Source organism: Condylura cristata, unplaced genomic scaffold (assembly GCF_000260355.1).
Source record: "Condylura cristata isolate star-nosed mole 26May11 unplaced genomic scaffold, ConCri1.0 scaffold00005, whole genome shotgun sequence".
Classification (NCBI taxonomy): Eukaryota; Metazoa; Chordata; class Mammalia; order Eulipotyphla; family Talpidae; genus Condylura; species Condylura cristata.
In genome coordinates this window covers 16,715,290-16,728,148 of record NW_004567106.1, presented here as the reverse complement: position 1 = coordinate 16,728,148, position 12,859 = coordinate 16,715,290, and the positions used below count along the sequence as shown (strand labels likewise).

General features: G+C 37.5%; 1 protein-coding gene across 1 annotated transcript in view; it reads right to left on the bottom strand.

The window, feature by feature from the left end:
* Positions 1–5,061: 5,061 nt before the first annotated feature.
* SCIN (scinderin) overlaps positions 5,062–12,859 on the bottom strand; it is a 64,005-nt gene continuing 56,207 nt past the window's right edge. The window contains exons 13-16 of the mRNA XM_004676726.2: positions 12,589–12,710; positions 8,466–8,543; positions 6,697–6,757; positions 5,062–5,811 (exon numbers count right to left, since the gene is read on the bottom strand). Coding sequence (XP_004676783.1) covers positions 5,684–5,811; positions 6,697–6,757; positions 8,466–8,543; positions 12,589–12,710 — 389 coding nt within the window. The 3' untranslated portion in view covers positions 5,062–5,683. The remainder of the gene's footprint in view (positions 5,812–6,696; positions 6,758–8,465; positions 8,544–12,588; positions 12,711–12,859) is intronic.

Sequence of the window (12,859 nt, the reverse complement as noted above, 5' to 3'; positions counted from 1 at the left end):
GAATCACCAACAAGGCCACAGGTCAGAGGTCGGCAGGAAGCTGCTGCCCTACAAAGAGATGGAGCTGGCTGCAAGATGCAGCTGCATAGTCACAAGTGGGCAGAAATGCTGCCCCGTGCCCATGCAGAGACTGCCCTGATAGTTTCTTTCTCTGTGGCAGGGCTCATTCCTTTGGGGAGTGGTTCATCTTTTGTTGATTTTTGAATAACTTTAGAATTTGAAAAGGACCATAGATTCTACAATGGCCCTCAATCTCTGGATCCTCACCTCCAATCTAACAGCCCTGTGATGCCTTTGTAGGTCTGCCCTATAGTGTCTAAGGATTTTTCACATCTCTAGCTGGTTTAGTGACCATGTTCATCACATCTACCCCCACCTCCAGCTCCTGGCATGATGTGAGCCAGGTTTCTGGTCTTGTGGTACCTCCTTTCCAACTTTTCTATTCTTTTCCTCTATCACTACCTCCTGTTGCTACTTATGGCTTCAATCTCTGGGCCCAACGCAGCTATTCAGGTTCTCATTTCTTTTTCTTTTTCTGTTTTGAATAACTAATGACCTCTTGGAGGCTGGAACATTACAAAGGAAAAAGAAAAATGCACACACAGATGAGCAGCTGTTTAAAGTATTGAAAAAAAATGTTATCTCTGGTGTTCTCAATAAAAGTTCACATAAAGCTGTGTTTTATTGGGGGGAAGCATCTTTATATTCAGAAGTAAAAATCTCAATGATTCTTCTTGTTTAAAGCTGGATTGAATATTTTGAACCACTTAGAAGTCTGTTGGCTAACCTACTTCCCTGAGAATGTTATCGTTCCAACAATGTCCCTACTGGATCTTCAAACACATGATTCACAGATATCCTGTGACCAAAAACAGAAACTTCTCTCAAAAACCAAAATATGAGATTATTTTATTAAATTAGATCTCCAGCTTATTTAAATGTTTTGTTTTTGGTTAAACTCAACTGAGAAGCCCTATAACTCCCTCATCTCCATAATTGTCCCACATATGATTTTGTTTTAAAAGTACATGTAATTAATGCTTAGTGAAATAAGCCAGAAAGAAAAGGAAAAATACAGGATGGTTTCACTCATTGCAGGAGTATAAAGGATGAGGCGAGAAAATAATAATAATAAGGAACAACTATATATCAGAGACATTTAATGGGGGTGGAATGGGGAATGGGATCAAAAACAGTGGGGGGAGGGAAATGCACTGGACTATGATGATGGCACATGGGTGATTTGGTGATGGGAAGCCAATGGGGATTACAACTGAGATAGAAAAAGGCACAAAATGATGTAAAAATAAACTATTATATTATTTTTTTAAAAAGTGCATGTAATTAAAATCATACAGAGTGTGACTCTTTATATGTGCCCAGTATGAAAAATTCTTTCTGCCCCTGTTTAAAAGATTGTCAGATTGGAATAAGAACAGTAACTTTGCAAGGATCAGAATAGAGATGTAGGGCTGACTAATTTTAAGATTGTAAGAAATTGATTTACATGATCATGGAGACTAAGACGTTCCATGACATTCCACCTGCAAGTTGGAGATTCACAGAAATCGTTGGTGTAAGTTCTTGTCCAAAGGCCTGAAAGCCAGAAGCACTGACAGCATCTGCACCTGGCTAAGGGCAAGAGGAGACTGAAGACTGAGCTTGTATAAAGGAAGTCAGTTGAACTTTAGTCCACCTTTTTGTTCTATGTACACACTCAATTGATGGGCTGTCATGGTGACACACAAAATTAACTATCATATAGTCACTCTTACTTTTTTCAGGTCTCTTTCCAAATATCATCTCAGATCAGCCTTCCTTGTTCACACTCAAATTTCCTCAGTTCACAATCTAGTTCCCTCTTTCTCACCTTATTTTTCTTACTGTTTACTGCTGAATGGCAGAACACACATTGAGTATTTCTTTCTTTCTTTTCTTTTTTTATGTATACATAAAGATTTCTTTATGTATGCATACAGAACTGGAGTACAGGCCAGAGATGCAGTGGTAGTGAGAGGATTCACCAGAGACAGAGTGGGGAGCAGAGTAGGCAGATCCAGAAAGTACACCACTGAGGGGCCCAGCGGGTGAGACAGGAGAGGTCTGCTGCTCCACGTGGGTCACCTCCAGAGCTGGGGATAGAACTCCCAGTGAAGCCACTGTGGTTAGCTTTCAGTGCTGTGTCTTAACCTGCTGAGCCACCAGGGAGGGTCCAAGTATTTTTTTTTCTGTCTCTATCAACTCAACCGTCCCGCCATGAGGGCAGGTTACCTTAACTCTGCTCTCTGTGGGTGGCATCAAAGGTACCCAGAGTAGCCTGGTATGTGGTAGACGTATGATTTTGCTCAACTGAATCTAAAATCAGAAAGCAATATAAACTGTTCTTAGACTAGGATCACAGTCACACTTGCTGTGTTCACACTTACTGTGTTCATAGAACACAGCACTATTCCTTTCCAATCTAAAGTGTAAGTCAATATGATTCTACTTCTCAAGAATTTTCAGGAACTAGCAGTCTTTCTTTACATAGACAAAGAGTGCCCTCTACCGAGCTTTTTTGGTCTAAGTTCTGAATGCTTAATGTGACAAAACACTATTATTACTGAATATGAGGAGACATACTGATAACTTCCACCCTTAAACATTTACAATGAAAATCTATTTCTAAAGTAAGTTTTATGTTGTAGAAAGTAAGTTTTATGTTGTAGACTTGTATAGATTTTAAAAAAAAAAGAATATTTACTGCTCCCCTGGAAAAGATCATGCTTAGTGAAATAAGCCAGAAAGAAAAGGAAAAATAACGGATAGTTTCTCTCATAGCAGGAATAGAACAGGCAAGAAAATAATGATAATGATGAACAGCTATATACCAGAGACATTTTGTGGGGGTGGAGTGGGGAATGGGATCAAAAACAGTGGGGGGAGGGAAATGCACTGGACTATGGTGATGGCACATGGGTGATTTGGTGATGGGAAGCTCAAGGGGATTGCAACTGAGATGGAATAATGCACCAAAATGGTGTAAAAATAAATTATTATATTATTAAAAAATAAAAAGAATATTTACTGTTCCCAATTTGATTTGAAACAGAGGTTTGGGCTTTAAGTCAAATGGATATTGTCAGTTATCTAATACTGTGTTTGGAAGAGAAATACTTATGGTTTTGTTGTTCCTGCAGATAAAAAAAAAAATCAATAATGCCCCCTAGCTGTTGAAGCTGGGTCTGGAAGTAAAGAGAAGTGTATTTGATTTGCAATAGGCTTTGGTAGGTCTTTATCCTTGCTTTATTTGATAACTACAAGTGAGCAAGGTGAGAGGGACCTTGGGACTTGCAAACCTACATGCTCTAAGTGTGTTAAGTATAAAGACATATTCTTAGTGTGTTAAGACCTTCAATATAAAATAACTTTAATATGATTAGTGTGCAACAGAGAAAGAATATAGTTAAATGTTTTCCCATGAAACATTCAAAGTTACCCAAAGTAGGGACAATGAAGCCCAAAAACTTGTCACATGTCTAAAGCACCTAATGGTGGGGACCCATATGGAAAGGGCAGAAGGGGCCAGGCGCGCCTGGAAGGAAAAAGAGCAAAATTAAAATAAAATACAAGTCAAGATACAAAGGCTGCCATTGTTGGCTTTCCCACAGGTCTCTCACCCATATCTCTGTCTCTTTCAAGTTATCTCCTTTTGTTGGGGGGAAAGGATGTCCTGAACAAACCCCACAAATAGATTTTATGACCTCACCCTCTTCCCAGACCAAAAAGACCCAAGACACCAATGACAACAAAACCCATAATGTTATCACCACCAAAGGGAGGATTGTTGGGCCCTGAGGATGTAGTTAAGCAGCCAGGTTCCGTACATAGCCAGACATGTGGGGCTTTGTGGAGGGTGTCTTTGTTTTTTTCTCATTTTCATCGTGCCACTGGGGTTCCAGATCAGTGGAACTGGTAGGCCCCATTCACCAATTTCTCTTTCTTCCTGAATTATTCATTTCCCCATTTTGTAAATAAACCCTCTAATACCTTTTGTGTGCACCTGTGGTTGAATCTCAATATAAGTGCCTTTTAAGTACATGGGTAAGACCCACAGACAGGCCAATCTATTTCACATTGGTATTGTCCTGTGACACGTTCACCTTTTCTCCTTTAAAAGTCACTTCTGACCCCAAGATGCTCCTAACTACTGTTATCCAATTAAAATGGGATTTTTTTTAAATACTTTTTTTTAGATTTTATTTATTTATTCATACAGAACTGGGGTACAGGCCAGAGATACGGAGGGTGGGAGGATTCACCAGGGACAGAGTGGGGAGCAGAACAGGCAGATCAACGAAGCACACCACTGAGGGGAGCAGTGGGGGGTCAGGAGAGGTCTGCCACACCATGTGGGGCTCCTCTTGGGCAGGGATCGAACTCTTGTGGAAGTGACTTAAGCTTCTTAGTGCAGTGCTTTAACCCGCTGTGCCACCAGAGAGGGCCTCAAATATACTTTTAAAAATTTTAACATGCCTAAGTTTATCATTTATTATATATTCCCCCAATGTTTCTTTTATATTCCCTAGACAATGTTTTAAGTCTTTTTGTAAGTATGTAGCCCTGGAAAAATTGTTTAATTTTGATGAGTTAATAAGGCCCTCCCTGATGGTGCAGCGGGTTAGGATGCAACACTGTAAGCTAGCCTCAGCAGCTCAGTGCAAGTTCGATCCCCAGCCCCTAGGTGACCCACATAGCGCAGCAGACTGTGTTACCCACTGCTATGGGCACCCACTGCTCCCCTCAGCAGTGTACTTCTTCAATCTGCCTGTTATGCTCTCCACTCTCTCTGGTAAATCCTCTCACTACCCCTGCACCTATGACCTGTACCCCAGTTCTGTATATATAAATATATAAATAAATTTTTTAAAAAACACTACAAACTTAAAATTGAAAGCATAATTAACTCATCAAATTTGCCCCAACAGAATGATAACATATTACAACACAAAGCTTTTCTAAAAAGGTCTATTTTAATGATAAAAGAGCAATAGCGAAATTTTGGTACATATCTTTTGTTATATAAACATGTATTGTCAAATGTATATACTAAGTGGATAAGAACACAGATTATCCTGTTACTTAAATGCTTTTGAAAGTTTCTTTGGCAAAAAGGCAAAGTCTCTTTAAGAAAATGGCATTTAGAGGTTAATGGCATTAAAGTCACATTTGTTAAAGAAGGAAAACAACAGCACACTTTTAAAACCAAGCAATGAAATCTTACAGCTAAGATATAGTTCTTTTGAATACAATTCCTAGAAAAGAGAATAGCCTTGAAGGGACTATGGCATTCTTCACTGGCATTTTAAAGAACAAGTTTGGCTCCTGTGTCCACAATTATAAAATTTCCTGATGAATTCCCCTTGATCGTGCAATAACTTTTTCACTTTTAAAAGGTCATGAAAAGCTACACATCACTTTCTAGATAGCTAATATTGGTATATAACAAAACCTTGGTTTAGGTTATTTTAAGATAGTAAATCAGAAAAACTGAGTTTAAAAATGATTTCAAACTAACACTAGGCATAAAAATTTAGCCATATGGTTGAGGGTAATTTTCTAAAGTCAAACAAATAAAATTCTCTTCCCCAAACAGCAATGAAAAAATTGTCTTAAAATCTTTATTTTTTTCCTAAAAATCAGTTTACCACTTGCTGGAATTCCAGCCCAAGAACCAGCCTGTGAATGTGGGTGGCTCATAGCCCTGTTTTATGATGACAATTGGTGTCCTCTTATCTCTTCCAGAAGGGTCTGTCTCAAGGTATTTTTTAGCTATAAAAAAAAAAAGTTGCAAAGACATATAAATTAAGTTAGTTTTTATGCAAATAAAGTAATATAAAGTCTTTCAATGAAAACAATAAATCATATTTTCCTTGCCCACAAATAGTCAAATACTATTCATAAAGACAATTTCTTAGTGGGGTCTCCCATAGAAATGTTCTTGAGGAGTTTCATTATTGACTGAAAAAATTCCAAATTCAACGACATAATTCTTACAATTTTCAAAAAAAGAAAGAAAGATGCCAGAAAGAACAATATTACTCAAAAAGAATTGAAATAAGCATCTAGGTTATCACAGGTAAGAAGGCAGTACTATTTCTCTAACAAAACAAGCACTTAAGTGGATTTAAATTCTCCAGAAGGACATGATACAATTATATTCTAAATTATGTAACAACACATATTTTATTTGTTGCTATCCTGAAATTCCTCCCTCATTAAAAAAAAAAAAAAGAAAAACAATTTCTCTTTAGTTCTGAAGATGAGAGTTAAGAGTAGTCTCAGCTCTGATGACAGTTTTTTGTTTGTTTGTTTTACTTTTGTGTAGAACTGGGGTATAGGCCAGAGATGCAGGTGATAGGAGCATGGGGAAGGAGAAGATTCACCAGAGGCAGAGTGTGGATCAGAACAGGCAGATTACTGAAATACACTGCTGAGCGCAGCAGCAGGTAGACAGGAGAGGTCTGCTGTGCCATGTGGGTCACCTCCCTGGCCAGGGATTGAACTCAGGCTGCAGTGTGACAGTGCTGAGACTTAACCTGTAGGCCACCAGGGAGGCCCCTCTGATGCATATTTTTGGAGGGTGTGGTGATAATAAGCAGTCAGGAACTTGGAAATAACCACCAGAGTCACTAGCAACCATGAGGTGGAGCTTACCAGACTTTATGGATTCTGTTTTCTCAGTTTCATTGGCATCCTTACCAATCCAAATAAAAATCTGAAAAATAAAACAATGGTAAGTAATATTGGGGAGTTGGGCCTCAGAGTCAGGTGCTATACAAAGTTCTTTCACACTGTATTCATATAATCTTTACAACCACCTCATAAGTCAGGGATGTGGAAATGGAGGTGCAGGGCAGTTCAGTCACTCTCCTTATACTTACACTTAGGAGGAGATGCTTACATCTATGTCCAGTCAGTTGATTCCAGCTTTCACATTTTGACCTTTTATGGGTGTATAGTACTTTTTGCTATTTACTCTCACAAAATTAACATATTTGCTGGGTTTTTTTTTGCCCTGGCTTCTGGAGTGTTTAAGTCAGTCACAATTGCCATTTGCAAGACGTGGATCTCAGCTAGGTGACCACAGTCTGGACACAGAACTCTAGATTGAGGGTACCCCAGAACCTCTTTAGGAGCCTCTAAATGATGCCTAGTGTTCTGTAACATTTTGTTGAAAGTTCTATAATGCTTTGATTAAAAAAAAGCCAGATAAAATATGTCCTTCTCCTTGTCAAATGTGTATTGGATACTTGAATGCTCATTAATTCTCCTGAATTGTCTTATATTTGAATCACTTTAATAGCGCCTGTTGGCAGAGAAATTTTGATCAAATTAGCTTTGATTGTATTCTAAATCATAGTGAAAGTGGTGGAATATTTTAATATTTGCTTGCAGAACACAGAGTGAACTATGATAGAATAGTAATGTAAATGAAAAATGTGATTTTTAAAAAATGAAATCGTATGGGAAATATTTTAATGCATCTATGACCACCCATCAATAGAGTGGCCTTTAAGTTGGCATAATCGAATATTTCTAAATAAGGAAATACAATTTTTTATGACTTTAAAATATATACAGTCATTTTATTTATATGAGGTTTTAAATTTCACTGCTAGCAAGGTGTGATCTATTCATTTAGAACAGAATCTGGAACTAGATATTAAATTCAAACATGGTAATTCTAAACCAAGAAACAGTGGTGTAATGTAACCAAATAACTTTCCAGATAGGAACTGATATATAAGTAACAATTTGTGTGGCTCATTCTAAGACTAGGTCTAAATCATACAAGCATTTTGGAAGTGTGCTTTATAATTAAATTCTTAACATATTTATTTCTACCTTTCTCTACTGTCAGGTTATGCAGAGGTTTAAAAAACACAAATTTTCAGATGCTGAATGTCTAATAATCAGTATTAATCTTCATCAAAATAAAAATAAATATTATATAATGATAACATATTTAGTTTCAAAACTATTCTGTATTTGTATCTTTAGCAGGGGAGGTGTCTTCCATGACTTCTTGTCAAATTTTAAGAGAAATTTGGAATATTTTGGTCTCCCCATGGCATGATACCTTAATTAATGTATTTATTAGTTACATAACTAGGTATATATAATAATAAAGCTGGAGTGAAATTACAAATAAATGAAAAATAAAAGGGTATCTTTTTTGACCTAAAACTATAGTTAAATATGATAGGGGTGGCTGAGGAATTACTTCCACATTAAGAAATGAAGTTGTCACATATATTGATTTTTATTATTATTATTATTATTTTTGCCACACTGCATTGAGTCTCTTAATACAACCTAAGTCTCTAAGTCCATTTATTATTAGATTTATTGCTTCTCAAAGCATCTTCTTCAGCTCCTAAATATAAGCACACTCTCTTGTTAGGAACAAAGTATGGTTTTACCTGTTCCCAAACATCTAGTAACATAACATCGTCTTCGGCTAAATCTTCCTGCGTGAACTCTCCAGGAACCTCTTCAATCTGAAATGTATAAAAAAGGTTTATGACCAAACAGCAGATATTTACGATAAAAATGCCTTGTATTTTTTGGAGTAGAGCAAAAATAAAATTTGGTAGTCATTGACTTAAATAATTGTTCATCTGTTTAAGTATCACAAACTGATAGTACCTTATTTAGTGATGAAAGAACTTAATAAAAACATTTGCAGGTCTCCCTGGTGATGTAGGGGTTAAGTTTCAGCACTAGGAAGCTATCCTCAGCCACTGAAGCATGAGTTCCATCTTCCTGCCTGAGAGTCAACCCACATGGCACAGCAGACCTCTCCTGTCTTGCCCACTGCTCCCTTCAGCAATGTATTTCAGTCAACCCGCACTCTGTCTCTGGTGAATCCTCTCACTCACTCCTCACACCTCAGGTCTGTACTCCAGTTCTTGTATGCATAAATAAATAATCTTTAAAAAAATGTGAATGTCACAGGTAGGTCACACATAGTCAATTTGACCATTCTCTTTAATTCCAAATCTTTATGAAAAATTATCATATTGGTTGCTAGAGATATTTGAATTTATGATCTAGATACTAAAATTTCTCTTACTTTGTAGGTGAATGTTATTTGAACAAAATTTAGTCATATTATTAAACAGTCATTGTAATAAGTCAATCATTTTCAGTAATCTAACATTATAGTATAATGTTACATATGTAAAATTATGTTATTTTTAATGGGTAAATTGCATTCTCTATAGTTAACATTATAAAGAGAATTGGTGGGCCCTCCCTGGTGGCACAGCGGGTTAAAGCACAGCACAAAGAAGCTTAAGCCACTTCCTCATGAGTTCGATCCCCGCCTGCCCAGGAGGTGACCACATAGTGAGGCAGACCTCCCCTGACCTGCCCGCTGCTGCCCTCAGCAGTGTACTTCGTCTATCTGCCTGTTCTGCTCCCTGCTCTGTCTCTTGTGAAGCCTCTCACCCTCCGCATCTCTGGCCTATACCCCAGTTCTGTACGAATAAATAAATAAATCTTTAAAAATAAATAAATAGGCCCTCCCTGGTGGCGCAGCGGGTTAAAGCACAGCACTGAGAATCTGAAGCCACTTCCGCATGAGTTCGATTCCCGCCTGCCGCCTGCCCCGGAGGAGACCACATGGCGAGCCAGACCTCTCCTGACCCGCCCGCTGCTCCCCTCAGCAGTGTACTTCGTCTATCTGCCTGTTCTGCTCCCTGCTCTGTCTCTTGTGAAGCCTCTCACCCTCCGCATCTCTGGCCTATACCCCAGTTCTGTATGAATAAATAAATCTTTAAAAAATAAATAAATAAATAAATAAAATAAAGAGTAATGGAGAGGTTTGGCTTAATGAAGCCAATACCAGTTGGCATGCATTAATCTAAATTCCAATCTTTTTAAGTGTCCTGGATGACAATGTCTTGATCCTACAAAGATGTGGTGAGTTAGATTATCCCATTCTGATTTCTCCACTTCCTCTCTCTGCCATGTGACTTTTGTAGTGGGGTTTATTTGGCTAGGTAATAACAGCAAAATGTGATTCAGCAGGAACCTTCTTGTGTCCTGGGTTCTTCCAACCTGTAGCCCACAGGAGAACCTCCCAGCTGAGCTCAGTCTAGGCAAACCAGTAGCCCTAAGGGCATCATAATACTTACTTGATGTGATCTAGGAGAGTCTGAAATTGTCATATAAAAAATAAAAGTCAATCATTAGGAGAGTTATATACCAAGCTGTTAGGAGTATGATTAAGGAGGAGGAAGTGTGTAAGGCGCTATTAATTTTTCCTTGGTAAACACTTTATGTTTCAACTTTTGTAATGAGAGCTAAGAAAGTTATTAAAAATGAAAAATAAAAGTTAATCTTTAGATAACAAAGAGTTGGATTTATATTACTTTCTTACAGATCATGTTTCTAATTACATAATGATTTGAAAAAAAAATCACTTAGTGTGTGCCAGGCACTATTCTAATTCCTTATTTATAACTAATTTAATCTTCACCACAACCTGATGAAGTAGTTTTAGAATTTTTCCCATTTCAAATGAGAAAAGTATAGCATAGATGAATAACCAGATTGAAACCACAGAGCAAGTAAATAATACCACCATGTAAGTAATTTCACATAGGCACATTGGTTCTCAAAACTGCACTTTTAATCACGAGGCTTTGCTCTCCTTAGAATCTGCATATCTAAAGCCTACTTGCAAGATCAAGCACCTGTTAGTGATGCTACTTCTCCTTAAACTGTGAAATGAACAAAAGGAGTTCAAAACAAACAACAAAACAGTAGGTTCAAAGAAAAATATGTGCATGATAAAAGACAAAGTTTTTTTTTTTTAAGCCTTACTGAAAACAAAACCTAGGTACTCATTTTTGTAAAATATATCCTCACTGGAAATAAATGTATAGTTTAACGCAACAATGATTTTAAAATAAGGACTTTAGAAAACAGGATTATATGCTGAAGAGTAAGTATTTGGATACAATATCAAACAGTGAAAGTACAAAACAATAGGTATTTCTACAAGCTTATAAATATAGGGATTTCCTGTAAAACAAGTAATTATAATGCTCAACAACCAGATACCTATCAGAATCCACTATTCAAATCTTTAGTTTTTTATTTTGGGAAGATTTCTATTTTATTTATTTATGCATACAAGAGCTGAGTGTAGGCCAGAGATAGGGGAGGTTGAGAGGATTCACAAGAGACAGAGTAGGATGAGAACAGGTGGATCTTCTAAAACACACTGATGAGGGGAGCAGTGGGCAAGAGGTCTGCTGCACCATGTGGGTCACCTCCCTGGCCAGGGTTTGAACTCATGCTGCAGTGGTTGCAGATACCTTCATAGTGCTGAGACTTAACTCCATGTGCCATCAGGAAGGCCCTCAAATCTCAAGTTTTTAGTTAAAATCACTGATAAGCCACATGTGTGGTTGGTATAAAGCAGTTTGTTCTTCAAAGCACTCTGTTTCTAAAAGGCAGTGTATCCTGGCAAAATACTTTGCACATTTTATGTGTGTGTATCAAAAAATAAAGTTTGTATTCACCAGGACATAATAACCAACACTTTAAATTGAATTTTATATAGAAAGGAAATTTGTTTTTTAAATGTAAAATTTACACAGAATTCTAGCATGTCAAATATAGAAAACAGATTATTTTATGGGAGCTGCAGCCCAGGCATTTCACAACCCTGTACAAAATTTCATTTACACAAATACTTATACTTTGAAATGTCTAAAATTCAATCTGTGAATAAATGAAGTAAAACACTGCTGCTGATGTCAGTTAATTTGCAGGTACACATAAAACTCTGATTTTGTCCATGATCATAGTATTCCCATATTTTTTTTCTTCAGTCAATAAGATGAAGGTCTTTAATTTCTACTTCAACTGTACTTCAGGAAATTGAAATACAAAATTTACAGTTTTAGACTAGAAACATCTTAAGGTTGCCCACAAAAAAGTATAAAGTTATTTCATTAGCTAGTTTCACTACATACATGATTTTACAGCAACTACTATATGCTGATAGTGGATGCCAAATATAGTTTGATTTATAGAGTATATTGGAGTATTTCTCTGCATTCTCAGCCGTTATATCACTGATTCATGAAACAAACTTGTGTTGAGCAAAGACTATCATCGGTGTCTGATAGGCAAGTTAAAAAGGAGAATTGGGGGCCATTTCTGGTGGCGCAGTGGGTTGGAGCACACTGCAATACAAAGCTAAGCCAAGACCAGCCTGCTTCAGTGCGAGTTCGATCCTGGCCCCAGAGGTGACCACATGACACAGCAGACCTTTCCTGTCTTTCCTGCTGCTCCACTCAGCAGTGTACTTCGTAGATCTGCCTGTTCTGCTCCCCAGATTGCCTCTCCTGCACCTCTGGCCTGTACCCCATTTCTGTATGCATGAATAAAACATTTATTTAAAAAAAATGAAAAGCAACAACAACCAGAATTGGAGCAGTGACATGGCTGGAAGGTGGCAGAGACAACATGGAAAAGCTTCCTTCATTGCTCTCAACTGGGCCCAGTGTTTTGCATGACACTTACAATGAATCTTCCAGTTTTGTTAGAACAGCCATACAGCCGAGGTGGGTGGTCTTCAATCTGGGTTTCTAGCAGTGGAGAGGTCTGGTATTGTTTTTTCCCTCCAAGAGAATTCCAGAACTCCTCTGTGGAAAACACATGGAGTTACCTGATGCCTTCAGGAGCATAGAAGTTGGTATTGCTTTACATTTACAAATCACATCATCTCACCTTGACTTTCATTTTAAGAAATTACTTAAATAAAGTGCCCTCACCCATTTTCACAACAAATGCA